This window comes from Hypanus sabinus, chromosome 11, assembly GCF_030144855.1.
Source record: "Hypanus sabinus isolate sHypSab1 chromosome 11, sHypSab1.hap1, whole genome shotgun sequence".
Taxonomy (NCBI): Eukaryota; Metazoa; Chordata; class Chondrichthyes; order Myliobatiformes; family Dasyatidae; genus Hypanus; species Hypanus sabinus.
In genome coordinates this window covers 65,752,015-65,771,399 of record NC_082716.1, presented here as the reverse complement: position 1 = coordinate 65,771,399, position 19,385 = coordinate 65,752,015, and the positions used below count along the sequence as shown (strand labels likewise).

General features: G+C 37.7%; 1 protein-coding gene and 1 non-coding gene across 7 annotated transcripts in view; both read left to right on the top strand.

The window, feature by feature from the left end:
• The window catches only part of lrp8 (low density lipoprotein receptor-related protein 8, apolipoprotein e receptor), a 136,590-nt gene extending 118,030 nt beyond the window's left edge, over window positions 1-18,560 (top strand). For 5 of the 6 annotated variants that reach the window (XM_059984578.1, XM_059984577.1, XM_059984579.1 and 2 more), the window contains 4 exons: window positions 1,526-1,735; window positions 2,410-2,478; window positions 11,397-11,569; window positions 17,099-18,560. In XM_059984578.1, coding sequence (XP_059840561.1) covers window positions 1,526-1,735; window positions 2,410-2,478; window positions 11,397-11,569; window positions 17,099-17,137 — 491 coding nt within the window. In that variant the 3' untranslated portion in view covers window positions 17,138-18,560. The remainder of the gene's footprint in view (window positions 1-1,525; window positions 1,736-2,409; window positions 2,479-11,396; window positions 11,570-17,098) is intronic. The other variant, XM_059984575.1, reaches the window with a different exon arrangement.
• Window positions 2,886-2,988, top strand: LOC132402377 (U6 spliceosomal RNA). Its single transcript, XR_009514893.1, has one exon. It is a non-coding gene; the product is annotated as a U6 spliceosomal RNA (small nuclear RNA).
• Window positions 18,561-19,385: the final 825 nt, after the last annotated feature.

Below are 19,385 nucleotides of genomic sequence, written 5' to 3'. Positions count from 1 at the left end.
TAAAGCCCTTCAGGATTCTTTAGGTTTATTAAAGGGTTTGAATAAGGTACTCACTAATAAATGCAATGAGGAATTCGTAAAGAGCTTCAAGAAGGAGATGTTGAGGGAACCCACACTGGCCCTCATGGAGCAGTCAGCAGTGGAAAGGGTGAGCACTTTTGAGCTCTTGGATGTCAAAATCTCTGAGGATCTATCCTGGGCCCAATATGCATGTAATTCCCTGGTTAAGATTGCATTTCTACTGCTATGCTGTTAGGCATTTTATTTTGGCAGTTTTCTGCAAACAGAGTGTGTTCTGTTAGTCAAGCTTCATAGACTACTATTTTGCCTTCAGCTGAGACAAGGAGACACTTACTCAACTTGGGAATGTTGTGTCAGCCAATTACGCATCTGTTGGTAACGTGTTGCAGCATTCTGCCAGTGGGATGGTATGGATCATTCGAGAGAGCTGAGCGGCATCAGGTTTCTGAGGGAAGTAGTCTGGTTTTGGTCTGTCAGGTGGGGAGGTGTTGGAAGAGGAGGTGTGGAGCGGAGCACAAGGGAGGATGCCACTCGAAGGAGAGACCCCTTTGTAAGGAGTGTTTTGTGCAGATGAATGGTTCCAAGTAAGAAGTGCTAATACTCTTGAATTAACCAGTTCATTCAAAATAGTCCTTGAGGGAAGTTCTAACTGTGGCTGGTGTCCTGTTCACAGACCATGGGGTCAGCACGTGAGGAATCAAAGTGAGGTACCTGACTGCTCCAGAAATGAGCTCCAATGTTTACATGCATATTTAGTCTGGTTTAACTGTACTGGGCCCTTTCCATTTTCTTGCCCATTAACTGTTAGAAGTTGAAATATCTGTAAATATTCTTCAGAAGTTGTAAGCTCAACCAACTCCATCCTGGGCACTAGCTTCCTCACCATCAAGGACATCTTCAAAAGATGATGCCTGAGAAGGCAGCATTCACCTTAAAGACCCTCATCACTCTGGAAATGTCTGCATCTCATTACTACTGAGATAAAGGATCCTGAAGAGACACACTCAACATTTTAGGAACAGCTTCTTTCCTGCTGCCATCAGATTTCTGAATGGACATTGAACCCATGAACACCTCCCTACTTTTTTGCACTCTTTTTGCACTAATTTCACTTTTAAAATACATTATTATAATTTACAGTGTATTTATATATAGCACTTACTGCTGCTGTAAAACGACACATTTCAATAATAATAAACTTATATCAGATTAATTAAGGAATGGTTAGAACTTTGCCACAGGGAAGGTTAAGGCACTTTGCACCTTCCCATTTGAGAGAAAGCTTGAACCCAGCAATCAGGAGGTTGTATGAATAAAGGGCTGGATGAAGAGTAGCAGAAAATGATTTGTGTAAATCACTGACCTCTTTGGATTGCATGGCTACTACATTCTATATAATTCGTATTGCTTGCAAATACCTTGCCTTGTGTAGTTGCTTTCAGCTGTTAATGTTGAAGTTGCTGTTTCACAGTCTACAGTTCTGTCTACCTTTGTTTTCGCATAGTTGGAGGGCTTCCTTCAGTGACCAGCAATAAATCAACTCCGAAATCTGACGCGCCTTTCTCCACTGTCTGGGTTCCTGCTGATACAACTACAACACCTGGTGCAGTGGTTCTGAATAGCGTCACAGGAGGCCCTCAGTGGCCTTTTCCTTTTGAGGCAAACAGCAGTGATGCAGACAGCTTGCTCCGTGGTAACATTTCCTCACCTTTATGTAAGTCCTTTTGGTATAAGTCTCTTCCAATTTGCTGCTCACGTGATACACCGAGGTGAAGCATGCAATTTGATTTCATTCAACTCGGCCACCTCGTTCCTGCCTGTGCAAAGAAGGGACTGAGGATTGACATCAGCACATTCCATTTTGATGGTCTGCTTAATCATGTAGTAAATCATTTGGAGTAGAAACGTCTAGTGGGGGTGTGAGGCAGGCCTGATTTTTAGTGTCTATTCCTTCCCTAATCCACTATTGTGTTAATGGAAAATGAATTTCTCGTCTCCCCTCCCCTCCACGTGTGACTTTTGTTTCTTCAGATACTCTGCCAGTTCCACTCTCATATGTTGGAGCTGGAATTAGTCATCCCTCTCAATTTCCCTGTCATGCTCTGAACTGAGCTCTTAAGATCAAAGCTTGATGTTACCTCACCACTACTCGATTTGCTTCCACTCTCGCTCTCAACAGCTTTTCCAGCACTTTCCAAAAACATTATAAAACTAAAGCAGCATCTGCGCTTGCATGGGCCTTGTAATTATTCCTCCTGCACTAATGTTCAAATACCCATGGGCATAGGCCTTTCCTCTGCCCAAAACACGGACCCTTTATTCCTCTCTGCGGCTGAGTTCCTCCAGCATTTTGTGTGTGTTAACTTATTTTTTCCCTTTTCTCACCAGCAGACAACCAGGGAAAAGGCAAGAAGTCAACTTCAACCAATGCTATTGTGGGAATTGTCACTCCTATAGGTGGGTAATTACGATGTACTGCTTCTTGCTTTTTGAATGATCTCTTTCTTGTCTTGCTGAAGAGGAATACGGATTTTAACTTGGTGCACCTAATGCGTCTGTCAGACACCACTAGGTAGAGACAAAATGAAGTCTTATATGTGCCCCATTTTAACAGATACCTTGCAACAACTGCAATCAAATTCAGGTCACAAAGATAAAAGATTTGTAGCCAGCTCCTTGTGTCATTGAGTCCCCATGATGGAGCAGGAAGTATTCTTTCCCTGAAAACCGAGAATTCCTGTGTAGTGCTAAATGCAGCCGAATCAACTGAGCTACAGCAGTCTGTGGAGGATTAAAAGATTGTTACCATTTTTGTATTCCTTTCTGCACCTCTATTGGAATGCTAGCACTTCATGTCAACTGTTTTGCTTTGCCAGCACATATTCTAAAATTGGAACAATACAGAGAAGGTTAGCATGGCCCCTGTACAAGGATGACATGCAAATTTGTGAAGCATTCCGTATTTTTAATTTACCGTATGAATGACAGGAAGCACGGTTAGTGAAGTGGTTAGCGCAGCAATTTGTAGCCTCAGCATTAAGATCGGGATTCAATTCCCAGCACTGTAAGGAGTTTGGCTGCCTCGGTTTCCTTCATGTGTTCCCGTTCCAAAGGCATGTGGGTTAATGTTAATATGATGTGGGCGTGCAGTGCTGGCTCTGTGAGCAACACTTGCGGGCAGCCCGGCACAGTCCTTGCCTATTTGATTTGATGCAAATGACATATGTGACAGATAATCTTCATTCTTTTCTTTCTTTCTAAATCTTTTTATTATTAGTAGTAATATGAACAGAATACAAATGATATATTAATAAAGAAATTACCAACATACAAATTACATTACATATGAAAAAAAACATACATAATAGTTACAATATAAATGAGTTTACCATGACATAAGCCATAAAATATATGTATGAACATGGTAAGTCTAAATATTTCATAATATATGATATAAAAAAACAGAAAAAAGAAAGAAAAAAATATATATATAATGCAAAACTAGCTAATCTACTAATCTAATAACTAATAACTAATATAGAGGAAAAAAGAAGCAAAAAAAAGAGAGAGAAGAAAAAGAAAGGGGGCTGTTTATAATATCTCACAAAAATAAGTATTTATCAATGCCGTCACTTCCGGTCCTCTCAACATACATAAGCTAAAAGCTGGGAAATCAAATGAATTTGGCACAGGGTCATATTACATCATATGAAAATGTTGAATAAATGGTCTCCATAACTTTTCAAATTTAATAGAAGTCTCAAAAGTACCACTTCTAATTTTTTCTAAATTTAAACATAACATAGTTTGAGAGAACCAATTAAATACAGTGGGAGGATTAATTTCTTTCCAATTCAACAATATAGATCTTCTAGCCATCAGAGTTAGAAATGCAATCATTGGACGGGCAGAAGAAGATAAATGCAGTGAGTCTAACATTGGTAAACCAAAAATTGCGGTAATAGGATGAGGTTGTAAATCGATATTCAAAACCGCAGAAATAATATCAAAAATATCTTTCCAATATTTCTTCAAAAATGAACAAGACCAAAACATATGAGTTAAAGACGCAATTTCAGATTGACATCTATCACAAATAGGACTAATATGAGAGTAAAAATGAGCTAATTTATCCTTGGACATATGGGCCCTATGTACGACCTTAAATTGTATTAATGAATGTTTGGCACATAACGATGATGTATTAACTAATTGAAGAATTCTATCCCAATTCTCACTAGAAATAATAATGTTAAGCTCTCTTTCCCAATCCTTTTTAGTCTTATAAAGAGGCTCTGAACGTATCTTCATAATTATATTATAAAGTTTTGAAATAAGCCCTTTTTGAAAAGGGTCTAATTCAAATAAACTCTCCAAAATATCTGAAGGCACAAAATTTGGAAACATAGGGAGTACAGAACTTAAAAAATGTCTAATCTGTAAATATCTAAAAAAATGAAATCTAGGCAAGTTATATTTGTTGGATAATTGCTCAAAAGACATGAAACAATTGTCTAAAAATAAATCAGAAAATCTTAGTAATCCCTTAGTTTTCCAAGTTGATTAAGCTTGATCTATAATGGAAGGGTGGAAAAAACAATTAGATACAATAGGACTATTTAAAACGAATTGAGTCAACCCAAAAAATCTCCGAAATTGAAACCATATACGCAAAGTATGTTTAACTATCGGGTTGTCAATTCATTTCGGCAATTTAGAAAGAGCAAAAGGGAGAGAAGTCCCTAAAATAGAATCCAGAGCATAAGCTGATACAGATTTAGTTTCTAAACTCACCCAACAAGGGCCGAAAGATCCATGCCCATCTTTCAACCAACATAACAAATATCTAATATTAACTGCCCAATAGTAAAATCTGAAATTAGGTAATGCTAACCCGCCTTCCTTTTTTGTCTTCTGTAAATATATTTTACCTAACCTGGGATTTTTATTCTGCCATATATATGAAGAAATTTTAGAGTCAACATTAGTAAAAAAAAGATTTTGGGATAAAAATTGGTATCGCTTGAAAAATATATAAAAACTTAGGTAAAATAACCATCTTAATAGCATTAATCCTACCTATTAGGGATAAAGATAAAGGTGACCACTTAGTAAACAAACCTTTAATCTGATCAAATAAGGGTAAAAAATTAAATCTAAATAAATCTTTATGGCTTTTTGTGATTTTGATCCCTAAATAAGTAAAAGAATCATTAACTAATTTAAAAAGTAAATTTCCATAAATTGGGACCTGTTTATTCAAAGGAAACAATTCACTTTTATTAAGATTTAACTTATACCCAGAAAACTCACTAAATTGAGCCAATAATGATAAAACTGCTGGGATGGATTTCTCCGGGTTAGAAATGAATAGTAATAAATCATCTGCATACAAAGATTACTTATGAATGTCTGTCCCTCGATTAATACCCAAAATATCCTGTGATTGTCTGATGGCAATTGCCAAAGGTTCTAAGGCAATGTTAAATAGTAATGGACTAAGAGGACATCCCTGTCTAGTGCCCCGAAATAGGCGAAGAAAGGGAGATCTTTGATTATTGGTAAACACTGAGGCTACTGGAGTATGATAAATCAATTTAATCCATGATATAAATATCGGACTAAAATTAAACTTCTCCAACACATTAAATAAGTAAGGCCATTCAACTCTATCAAATGCTTTCTCCGCATCTAATGAAATCATGCATTCTGAAGTGTCATGTGAGGGAGTATAAACAATATTCAACAATCGCCTAATGTTAAAAAAAAGAATAGCGATTTTTAATAAAACCTGTTTGATCATCTGAAATAATTTTGGGTAATACCTTCTCCAATCCAGATGCCAGTAACTTGGAAAAAATCTTGGAGTCTACATTCAATAAAGATATAGGTCTATAGGAAGCACAGTTAGTAGGGTCTTTATCTTTCTTCAATATTAGAGAAATGGAAGCTCTATAAAAAGACTGTGGCAAATTCCCCAATCTAATGGCTTCCTCAAAAACCTTACCTAACCAAGGGGAAAGAGTAGCGGAAAAAAAATTAAAAAATTCAACTGTATAACCATCTGGACCCGGTGCTTTCCCTGAATTCATTGAGGAAATAGCCCCTTTAATTTCTACATCCGTAATAGGAGTATCCAATATCAAAAGATCATCAGATGATAATCTTGGAAAATTTAATTTCCCAAGAAAATCAGACATGGTATTATGATCTTGAGGAAATTCAGATTGATACAGGGAGGTATAGAAGTCTTGAAATGCCTTATTTATCTCATCATGATTAACTGTCAGATTCCCATTCTGCTGACCAATCTTAGTGATTTGACGTTTAACCAAAGCATTCTTCAATTGACTAGCTAACAGTTTACCAGATTTATCACTTTGTATATAAAAATCAGATTTAGTTTTCATTAATTGATTTTCAATCGAGGATGTAAGCAATAAACTATGTTCCATTTGAAGTTCAACCCTTTGTTTGTAAAGCTCCTTACTAGGAGCAATCGAATATTTCTTAGCAATCTCTTTAATTTTATCAACCAATAAAAGAGTTTCCATCTTAGTACGTTTCCTCAAACCAACAGAATAAGAAATAATCTGTCCACGTATATACGCTTTAAAAGTGTCCCAAAGTGTTCCGCAGGAGATATCATCTGTAGAATTAGTTGAAAAGAAGAAGTCGATCTGCTCCTCCATAAATTTTATAAAGTCAGAGTCTTGCAACAAGGTAGAGTCAAATCGCCATTGTCTGGCATTAGAAGCTGTATCCGTAAATTTCATAGAAAGTAATAATGGAGCATGATCAGAGATAGCTATAATATCATAGTTACAACCGATTACCAATGGAATAAAACAAGAGTCTACAAAAAAATAATCAATTCTCGAATAAGAGTGATAAACATGTGAGAAAAAAGAAAACTCTTTGTCTTTAGGATGCCAAATTCTCCAAATATCAAAAACTCCATTGTCAGTCAAAAAAGAGTTAATGTAAGTGGCCGACTTATTAAGTAAAGTCTGAATAGATAAAGATTTATCCATCAGGGGATTTAAACAACAATTAAAGTCACCACCCATTATTAACTTATATTCGTTTAGATTGGGTAAAGAGGTAAATAAGAACTTAAAAAAGTCAGGGCAATCCACATTTGGAGCATAAACATTAACCAAAGCAACCTTTTTATTACAAAGTAAACCCATAATTAACAAAAATCTACCATTCGGATCCGAAAAAATATCATGTTGAACAAATGGAATAGAGGAGTCAATAAAAATTGAAACTCCTTTTACTTTAGCATTCGAATTTGCGTGATACTGTTGACCCCACCAAAATCTAAAAAAACAAAATTTGTCCTCCTTCCCCACGTGAGTTTCTTGTACAAAAATGATATGAGCATTAAGTCTTTGGAATACTTTGAAAATCTTCTTTTGTTTAATTGGATGATTTAAACCATTAGTATTCCAAGACACAAAATTAATGGTCTGAGCCATAATTCTAAAATCAACCCTTTGGTATAGAAAGGGTTAACCAACTTCTAAACTCATGCAGCCGGAAGAGGAACAAAAGTAATGAGAAGACCCGGAAGTGACGACAACACAGACATATTTGAAGTTCAAAAACTGCCCTAATAAAAAAACTAACACAAACTGGTGCAAAAAAAAATAGAATTAGAAAACAGACCATCCCCCACCCCCAAGAGAAAGAGAAAAAGCCAAAATATGACTTAAAAAGGGAAAAAGTAAGACTAATCCTACCCCCATGTCAGCTGAAGAACACTCCACATATAAAGGATATATATAAAAGAATCACCCCAACTTTAAAAATTAAAATCGTTATAATAAAAACCATATTTCTAAGTATATTTAGTTGCAAAAAAATATATAATCACTAAAAAAATTATAAATTGGGCTCTAGCCCAGACAAAACAAAAAATATTTAAGCTATGATAAGCGATGCATTGTAGGAAGAAGACGAAAGAAAGAAGAAAAATAACGCCATCTTAAGCAAAACCAAAAATCTTTTTCAAAAAACCACCATCTTAATCAAATAAAAATTCACCTTCAAAGAATTAAAAATATACCTTCGAAGGGACAAAGTTAATGGACAAGTATGTAGTATAATGGTTAAAGTGTATAAGGCAGAACAATTAATATGACGAAAACACACTTTAACTTAAGTATAAAGTATAGGATGAACCTACACTAATAACCAGATTTTAATTCTGGTTTAAGAAATCGAGAACCATCTTACACGATCAGAATCGTTCATTTATTAGAGACCGGTGTCTGTAGCAGTAGGGAAGTTCTCCTCCAGATATTTTCTCACTTCTGAAGTTGAAAGGAAAACCTGTCGTGGAGCATTCGACGGAGAAATTCGGAGCTTCACAGGGTATAGGAGCGCAGGTTTCAGATTTTTCTCATAACATTCAGCCATCAACGGTTTAAAAAGAAGCCTACTTTTTAAAAGGTCAGGGCTAAAGTCTTCGATCAGGCGGAAGCAGAATTCTTTGAATTTAATCATTCCTGCCCGACAAGCTGCACGTATAAGTTGTTCTTTGTCATGTACATAATGGAACCGGACAATTACAACCGAAGGTTTGTCTGTAACACTCGGAGATCGACGCCGAATTCTATGTGCCCGATCCAATAAAGGGGGGTTATTTGGGAAAATCGTCGGAAACGCTTCTTTTAAAAGTTGAGCAAAATATTTTGAAGGGTCATCTTTTTCTATGCCGTCTGGAAGACCAAGTATACGTAAGTTCTGTCTTCTGGACCGATTCTCAAGATCGTCACTCTTGGCTTTAAGGACTTCCATCAGCTTAATGGTCGAAATTTAATCCTGGTGCAGTTTTTCAATAGTCAAATCTCGCTTCCGAGCATCTTCTTGCAGAGATGCGATAAGAGCTTGTTGCTGTTTAATTACTAAATCCGTCTTAACCATGTACTCTTGAAAAGCCTTTATATCTTCTTTAAAAAATTGTTGTAGTTCAGCAAATTTTTTATCCAAAACCTCCATAAACAATTCAAAAGTTAATCGAGTTTGTTGTGGCGGAGCCTGCTTCTTTCCGTTACCATTCTGATTGCGTCCGGGATCCCGTCCCTTAGACCTGAGAGACATTTCTGTTTGCATATCTTCAAAAGTTCACAACAAACTCTTGGCAGTAAATTCAAAAAAAAATTAACAAAGAAACTTTCGGTATAGGTAAAAATAAGCTGAATAAGGGTGACCAAAGGTTAAAAAAAAAGTAAAGGTTATGGAGCGAATCCAAAACAGTACTCACTCCATGAGTGTCTCCAGCTGAGGTGAATCTTCATTCTTCGCACTAATTTGCGATCTGTCGTGCTCTTGGTGATACTTCAGCTGAATGGAAGACGGAATGGCTCATCAAGTAACTGAGTAAATGAGGAGTTGTGATTTGAACAAGATGCCCAACACTCAAAGCACAATTGACAGAGTGATGGTGCTAAGATGTTTCCCTTGGTAATCAATCGAGGCTAAGGTTACAGATCTTTGAAATCCTCTGTTCCAGAGATATATGGATGCGGAGTAATTGAATACTTTAAAGATTGAGATAAACTTCTAAACAAAAGAATTGTGGGTTTCAGGGAATAGGTTTAAAAAAAATGGAGCGGAGACCATAGATCTGATCAGTCATAATATAGAATGGTGGAGCAAACCTGAAGGGCCTTCTACCTGCTCCTGGTGCTTACGTGGTAGATAATTAGCTGTGCCTAAACAGTAATTGTTAGAAGAGACTTGTTTGACCACCAGTGCCTTGAAAAGATTCAGAAACTCGTATAATCCCAATTAATTTGTGTTGATAATATTGGCTAAGAATGATTTTATTCTTGCCTTCTGTTCATGCTAGATTATCTGCTTCTTTTGTGATGTTGTGAGGTATGGATCAGAAAGTCAAGGTCTCAAAATCAAGGGTCTTGATTGCATAAATGTAGAGATGGATAACCCAAATATCAAGCTCATTACTGATAATTTCAGTGGGGAACTATGGGGAGGGGAGGAAATGCAAGTGTGGTTAAAGTGTGGGACTACGTGGATAATGTTGGCAAATGACATGAGTTCATTTGTGATGAAGCCAGATTGCACAACAGAGAATGTGACAGTGGGATTAGCTAAAATGGTAATGGGAAGAGAGATATGTGAAACAAAACGTAGCCGTTTGGTCAAGTGGCTAGTTTTGGTGCTGTTAATTTAATGCACATTCTTTCTCTGGATTATTTTTCTGATCAAATAAAAACACGCAGATGAATAGAATCAGAAATGTATGCAGGACATAATGAATGCAAACCTTTGTCCCATAACATTACAGCAGGCACTTAAAAGAAGTACAAGTGTCAGCTAATGTAATATCAAGTGATGGATGTGCAGTGATAATATTTTTGGATATATGATGCCTTGACACTTCAAAATAACTGGATGTCATGGTAACAGTAACAACTACATTATGTGCAAGTGTTCAAAAATACCAGAATCCATCTATCCATCTCTTATGTTTTCACCATATATAGATGCCCATAATGGGGGGGGGGGGGGGGGGAACAAGTTCATTAAACCATCAGTTTTACAACCTGAGGTCACTCCATTCCTTTTTAGTGCCAACACTTCTTCCTTAATTTTCAATTTAGCTGAGGTTCCTACTGGAATTAAACAGAAACCATTTTAAGTTTTAGATTAAAGACCCACTGACGTTTAATGATTTGCATGGATAGAACAGTTAAAGTAAAGAAGGATGTTTAGAGTTGCTTGAAGGTGCCACAGTTAGTTTATATTAAAAGAAACTACGTCTGAGGAATCCTTGGTTATAACTAGCTCTTTCCCACCTCCCCACCTCCCCTTCTCTCCTTACCCCATCTGGACTCCTTTCCTGATTGTTGCATGTTGGATCCCATCCATGATCAAAGATCACAGAAATGAGAGGATAGTGGCCTACCAGTCTGAATAACTGTTTTGTTTAGAGTTAATTGTACTTTCAATTAGTCTAATTAGATGTATTGAGCTAATCATTTATATTAATCAGTGACACATCTAAGTTTTGAATTGTGTTCTCATCATTGGCTGATCAATTCTATATGCAGTGCTTCAAGATTTCAAAGGTACAATTACTGTCAGAGAAACGTATTCGATATGCATCCTGAAATGCTTTTCCTTCGCAACCATCCACAAAAACAGAGGGTGCCCCAAAGAATGAATGACAGTTAAATGTTAGAACCCCAAAGTCCCCCCCCCCAGCTCCCCTCCCTCCTGTACGTGAGTGGCAGCAAGCAGTGATCCTTAATAAGAAACGATTGCTTTATCTATCTTCTATGTTTTGACTGATAAACTGTGCTGATCTACTAAATAGTAATTTGTATGGCTCTTTTCAGTGATTGTTAGCTTGGTGTGCCTGGGAGGCTTCCTGATATGGAGAAACTGGAGAAAGAAGAACACTAAAAGTATGAACTTTGACAATCCAGTCTACAGGAAAACAACAGAAGAGGAAGAAATAGAGGAGACCCAAATTGGGAGGAATGGGCAGATTGGCCACGTGTACCCTGCAGTAAGTTTTCCCCACCTCTTAAACGTCTGGCCATACTGCACCAAGCAGACTAGACCTGCTGTTGGACTGCAAAAGACTCAGGAAATTGGTTGAATTTTTTTTTTCTTAGTGGAGGCCTACTAATGAAACATGTAAACACAGACACTCCAAACATGTTTCAATCTGAAACCCAAGACTGTACTTTGTGTGATAAACGTGTATCTAATGTTTTACTTAAGTTTGAATTTTATTATCCTTCCCAAAATCGTTTAATAGGTTGCCAGCCAGAATGTTCAGTAATTGTTTACGTTCCTTTCTGCAGAATGGCATCTTCTGCAAATGTTCTAAGGAACTCCTGTGTTCATTTCAGATGAAGCAAGCTCTCTTCTTGAAACTTTCTTAATCCAGCTTTGTATTTTGTGGTTTGACAGCTGTGGTCTAAAACCCGGGTGCGACTTTGCTGGATTTAGATCCAGTGACATTGGTTCCAATCTCAGGCAAGGATGTGTTCAATGTGGTTGGCAGTGCCAGGTTCTGGAGAGAGGTTATACTGTGTCTGCCCGAAGTGAGGAAGGTCCCTTTGGTGCTGACAGATGCTGAGGGTGAATAAGGCTCTTTGAATGATGCAGAATGAAGGTGAAAGAGCACCAATTAGTGCCCAGTATCTGGAAGAGGGCAAGCAGTAAATATAAAATCAAAATGCTGCTATTAACTCTACTGAGTTTTACAAGAAAGTAAGATTGGTGAGACAAGTAAGGCCATGCTGGGATACCTAGCGAGTTCTACATAAATGTTTTCTTTAACTGACTGCCTTAACTGACTGCCATCAGAGATGGCCATTTTCTTGCCATTTTTCCTCACCATTTTAAATAGAAAATGTACAATTGTACAATCTTTGATAGAAGTCTTTGGAAAACTTTGCAAAGATGTAACTGGCTTTTCTCATTTCTTGTTAGGTTGATTGGTGTACTTTTTGCTAGTTTATTAATATTAGCTGTTTAGCTTTCTGTCTGCCTGGTCCTCGAAGCATTTTGATAGATCAGTCTGACTTTTGGTTGCCTGCAGCAACCAATGTAAGTAAAATAGGCTTTGTTTTGATTAAGTGTCTAGATTACAGAAGCAAGTGTACCGGGAGATAACTCCATTGTAATAGCAGCTTAGAAGCTTATGTAATAGCCAAAACTTTGACTAAATTCCCCACCTGCCCCATAGCAGCTGGGGAATTTAAATGCAAGAAATTATACATATATTGAATTTAAAAAAAATAACCTTGGTATCAACTATCCAAAAACTGACAGTTGTTATCAACTATAACATCCTTCAGGGAAGGGTATCTGTCATCCTTATCCAGCTGTGTAGACATGCCCCCTGCCACACCAGTGTGACTCAGAAAAGGCCCAGCAGAGGATGCTGGAGATAGAGTTTGCAGTTATCTCACTGAGGAAATACTTTTTTAAAAAACCTAACTGCATTTATTAGCCCACCGCTTCATTACAAGACCTGCCATAGCATTCTTATCATTGATAGTTCGCCTAAAAGAAGGATCAGCAATCTGTAAGGGCAAGCCTTCTTGTGAATATGAAAGTACTGTGTTAAACCTCAGGTCACCACGTCCTGCTCACAGTGTATCAACAGAATAAGTCTCATCTGTATTTCTGTGTAGATAAGAGATATTCAGTACCATTACACCACAGGATCTTTACACCATAATCTTCAAGAAGATTAAATCTTTGATTTGAACGTACCAGGCACAATTTTCAAAATTTCCATATGATGGAAAAATATGCAGTTTATAAAACTACCAAAAGGTATGTAAAGAAAATCATGAAGATCAGATTAGTGGTGTAGGTGGATACTCAAGATTCAGTGTTGAGAAGAAAGAGGCGATGTATTTTGGTGGCACACATGAGGAAAGACCATTTAAGCTAATTATTGTTGTTATATAGAAATATGAAGAGAGAATTATTAAGGCCAAGTTAGTAAAGCATATAGAGTTCTGGGTTTTATAAATAGATGCCTAGAGAAAGGCACCGTTGTTTGTTAAACCCCTAGTAATCTAATGCTTGGAAGTATATGAAAATTTAGTAAAGGGTACAATTGACTGCTTCAACTATGAGGAATTGCAATTATTTGGACAAGCTAGGGATGTTCACTTTATGGTACAAAGATAGAAAATTTGAAAAGTTCAAAAATGATGATGGGTTTATATGTAGTAAATAAAGCACAGTTTTGTGATTGAAGGGCCAAAAACTAGAGAGCATAAGTCTAGGTTAATTGACAAAAGAGCCAGAGAGGTTATGAGAAGTCTTAATTCACAATAAACATATGCAGTGTTTTCAGGCAAAGAGTGAAATGAACTGAATTGCCCTTTGATAAAACTAGAGTGGACTTTGCTGCAGAACCTCATTGATGACCTATTACTACAGCAACTACGATTTTGTTCAACTGTTCTTTCCTGTTTCTCCCTGTGGTGTCAGAACCACATCGTGGACTGCATGTTGCCTTTTGCAGTCATCAAACAAGATCTTCCGTCCTAAATGTTATGTTTTGTAAATCCAAAACATAAAACTAATCAAAAGAAAGACAGGGAGAATGTGTACACTATATTTTCACTTCTAGTGAAGCACGCACATATGACTTGGTGGCATAGTGACGTATGCCATTTACATACTTTTACATATAACCTGTAATGAATTCTGTAAACAACAAATAATGCTTAATCAAGCAATATATTTACAATAGTATTCAAATACTAAATGCACTACACTCCTCCCTGATTAGCTATAAAGTCTAACTCAGTATTGAATGCATCTCAACTACTATATAATGCAATATATTATATAATATGTAACTATTATACAGTATATAATAGTAAACTTTAAATTGCCCCATTCAGGCCTAAAGATTTGATCACTGTGGAAGATTTCTTACTCTTGTAAGATATCGTCATTCCTGACAAGGACGGGGTTCACTCTGCTTGGCGAGTGAGACTTGTGGCTGTGAAACAATCTCAGGTTCCAGTGCCGATTCCATGGTGGTTGTAGGAATTGACTCTGGAACTGCAGGAAGTAGATTTAACACCTCTGGACACCTTTCTTCGGGGCGTGTTGACTTGTGAACAGTGCATGGCGATCTGCTAATCTATTACAGGCCACCAGACAAAGCTTCAAGCCAATGCTTTTCTTTTGATTATGCTGCCTAGATGACCAACATACAACCCCTCCAACACTTTAGCTCTCAGCTTGGATAGTACAACAGCTCTCAATCCCCACATAACGCAACCTCGTGCTGGTAAGAATGGGGCAGCTGTTGCACTTTCCAGCCATTTTGAGTTGCCAGGTAGATCTGAGACAGTGTGAGGTTTTTTGTGGTTTTCATTTTGATCAACTCTGCTGTAACAGGGAGACTTTCAATTTGCTTTAGGTCGAGTACATTCAGAGAAGAGTCCTCTTTTGTAAATTTTACAGTTTTTTTTCCTTTCCCAAGGGTTAAGAGAACATCAGCATTCCCATGATTAGTTGTCCTCTTGAATTCAATCTTGTAATTGTGCCCTACAAGAAACAAAGCCCATCACTGCATTTGTACTGCTGCTGCAGTGGAATGCCCTTCTGTCGATTGAAATGAACACCAGTGGTTTATGCTCAGTAATGAGGTTAAACTCTCTCTTGTACAAGTACTGGCTAAAATGTTTTACACCCCTAACCAGACTCGAGGCCTCTCCAGAGCACTAAACACAAAATGTGGGAGGAGCTCAGCAGGTCAGGTAGCACATATGGAAAGGAATAAATGGTCGATGTTTTGGCCTGAGACACTTAAATGGGACAGGAAAGATTGGGGGGAAGACAGCAGAATAAGAAGATGGGGGGAGGGGAAGTGAAAAACATGGAAGGTGACAGTTGAAGCCAAGTGGGTGGGGGTCGGGGGAGGGGTGAAGTAAGAAGCTGGGAAGTGATAGATGGAAAGGATAAAGGGATGAAGGAGACATCTGATAGAAGAGGAGATAGGACCATGGGAGAAAGGGAAGAAGGAGAGACACTGAGGGAGGTGATAGGCAAGTGAGGAAAAGAGAGGAATGGAAGAAGTGGGAGGAGGAGTGGGAAAATTACTGGAAGTTAGAGAAATTGGAAACCCTTTCTATAGCTTCCACATCTTTCCTGTAGTGAGGTGACCTGAACTGAGCACAGTACTCCAAGTGGGGTCTGACCAGGGTCCTATACAGCTGCAACATTACCTCTCAGCTCTTAAACTCAGTCCCATGATTGATGAAGGCCAGTGCACCATATGATTTCTTAACCACAGAGTCAACCTGCGCAGCAGCTTTTAGTGTCCTATGGACTCAGACCCCAGATCCCTCTGATCCTCCACACTGCCAAGAGACTTACCGTTAATTCTACATTCTGCCATCATATTTGACCTACCAAAATGAACCACTTCATACTTATCTGGGTTGAACTCCATCTGCCACTTCTCAGCTCAGTTTTGCATCCTATCGATGTCCCGCTGAAACCTCTGACAGCCCTCCACACTATCCACAACACCTCCAACCTTTGTGTCATCAGCAAATTTACTAACCTATCCCTCCACTTTCTCATCCAGGTCATTTATAAAAACCATGAAGAGTAGGGATCCCAGAACAGATCCCTGAGGCACACCACTGGTCACCGACCTCCATGCAGAATATGACCCGTCTTCAACCACTCTTTGCCTTCTGTGGGCAAGCCAGTTCTGGAACCACAAAGCAATGTCCCCTTGGATCCCATGCCTCCTTACTTTCTCAATAAGCCTTGCATGGGGTACCTTATCAGATGCCTTGCTGAAATCTATATATACATTACATTTACCGCTCTACCTTCATCAATGTGTTTAGTCACACCTTCAAAACTTTTCATTTCATTTTCTCTATAAAGGGAAAACAGTATATCCCAGTTTTGTATAATATCTAATAAATGGATGTTTTTCTTTAAATCTGCTACTAACTACCGTAGATTTTCTATTTTCTTGTTATACGCTATTAACTTCTGAGGTAAACCGGAGAAGGAAGTGGTGCCCTCTGGTTGGTAGGCTCACATCGTAACTCAGAACTGTGTCCCCTGAAAATACTGGGAACATGCCACGTGACAGTCTGAGCCCAAGGCTCCATTCAATAAGATATCCTCTTTAATGTTCTCTTTTGCATAATCTACCTTGTAATAAAGAACGGCAGAAAAGGTGTGATGGCTTATAAGGTCCTTTTATTTCTGCTGTTTCATTGAATGCTTCTGTGTGCTTGAGGGCTTCATATTAACTTGAATGTGACAGTTAATCAGAATCAGCTTCCTTTAGGTCATATTTATAATGGAGGTTAATCAAATCATCATGGGAATGAGACAACCGGCTTAACAAATACAGGAAAAAATATAATTTTGCCCTATTTCTGCAATTGAATAAAATTGGGCATTCTTAATTTTGCTGCTTTAGACTGCAAAGGGGTGGGGAGAAGATCACCTCTTCAGGTAGAATTTGAATTAATTGCCTTTGTTTTAAAACAATGACTTTGTTTTCCATTGACAGCGTGTTGCTCTCAGTATGGAGGACGATGGATTACCCTGAGAGAAATTGTGTCGCATCCACTTGACCTGCAGATTCCTCACATCAAACGATGCAGCAGCTGTGCCAGTCAAGACCGGATGCCCAGTCACCAGACAGAAAATTTCTAACATCTAAATGATGTGTATTTTTGTATTAGCAGATCATTTTTATACTATAAATGAAACACAATAAAGGGACTTTTTTTTTTGCACTGATTGAACACCAGAAAGAAATGACACAGGCCATAAGTGTCAACTCCAATTCCTTACATTTGTATAGAATAATGCTGCACTTGCACGCAAAACCTCTTCAAAGCTATATTTATATCTTTTTGTAAATAGTCTTAACAGTGCTCGTTGCAGTTTGAAGTTTTGCTGAGAGCTTAATTTGTTGAAGCTCCCCATTGGCATAAGCTACACAAGATTTAAAAAAAACGGTATTTATTTATGGATTTACTTCCTGGACAGACATGGTTAATGTACATATGAAATGAAATAGAAAATATTTTACTGCTGCTGCATTTTGCCTTTTCTGTACAGTGGAGCCTTATTTGCATATGTTTATACAAAAGGAGAATGTATTTATAAAATTGGGAAATGCGTGGATGCTTGCTTCTTTATGTATTTGTCTGACTCAAGCAGAGCAAATTTCTTTGAAGGGACAAACTGGGATGTCCAATTAACTATAAGTGAATGCTTGCTGCATATTTGCTCTGCTATGTATTTAATTTTTTTTCAGATCTCTGCAATTTTTTGTAGTTCAGTTGTTAAAAGATTTTCATTTCATAACTTAAATGTAGCTGTTCTGATACTTGAATGGAATAACCTGGTACTGAGCCTACAGAGCATTGGCTAATGCCCCTTTAGGAGGAGAAAGGAGAGGCAAAAATAATCAGTCGTAATGCATTCACAGTGAGTACTGTCAGAAAGTTCAAATGTGGGACTCATGCAGCCTACATTTCTACCTATGATAAGGTTCACGAGTGAAAAATGGTAGAAGGGTTATGGGTGATCTCTCAGTACCCTCAAGGGATGTTTGAAAAGCGAGAAGGGTGATGTCAGGAGGAAACACATTTAGTATAAAATGTACATATTGGATCTGCAGTACAGATCAAGTAAAAGTCTGCCTTTTGAGTAACTTTAAGACTGATTTCCTTAAAATAGCCAAAGGTTTTGTAAGAGATGCATTAAAATAGTTTTCTTTTCTAAACCTGATACAATATTTTTCTGAGGTGAGGTGGAAATCTATCAAATTTGTATCTGGTTTCCCTGTATATTTGCATATTTGTAATATTTGATCTGTATTGATGTTGAGAGGGGAATTTTGGTTGTGTTTTTACCTTGATCGGGATATCTTGTAAAGCAGATTTCTATGGCTTGTATTTGTATTAAATTTGAAGTTGGTAACCCAAGATTAAGAAAATTAAAGTAGCCACCTAGAACAAGCCTGGCTAAACTTTTTTTTTGTTGTTGTAGCTCATAAGCAGAACAACTCATAGAAAGTGTGTGTTGCTTGTCTCTGTACTAAAGGTGAAGCGGAAATTACAGCCTCTTGGATATATCACCAAAGTACATTTTCTCCTTGGGTACAAAATCCACGATAACAGAGCCAATCATAATTTAAAGCCAGCAAGATTTAACAAATATGATCAGACTTCGGTTAGTTACCAGCCCAGTTACTCAGCATAACCTGTGATTTTCAACGTAACCACTTGTGTTCTAAGCAACATATTATTTCTTATCTGTGCATGTCTATATTATAAGACACTGGCTGCAGAATTAGGCCACTCAGCCCATCAGTTCTGTTCTGCTATCTAATTGATCATGGCTGATTTATTATTCCTCTCAACCCCATTCTCCCACTTTCTCCCCGATAAGATATTATAAAATAGATGCACCTACTTTGATATCTAGTTTTGTATCAGCAGACAAGTGTAATAAATCTACCAGCTGAGGGCCAAGCTATGGCCCCCTTAACACCAATTACAAGCTATGGCCCTCTTAACACCAACGACAACGTGTCATCTCAAAAATGAGCTACTCTTTCCTGTCTACTTACAATTCTCACTTCCGGATAATAATCTCCACAGTCTCATGAAGGCTAACTTTGGATTGTACGTTTTGTTTGCTGCTTTTTATTAAATGCTACTTTAAAGCCTGAACTGTGTCCATTGAGTCCTGGAGCAATACAGCATAGGTGCAGGTCCTGTGGTCCAACGATTCCATGTTGCCCACCCATCGAGTCCCAAATTCCTGCATTGGCCCATATC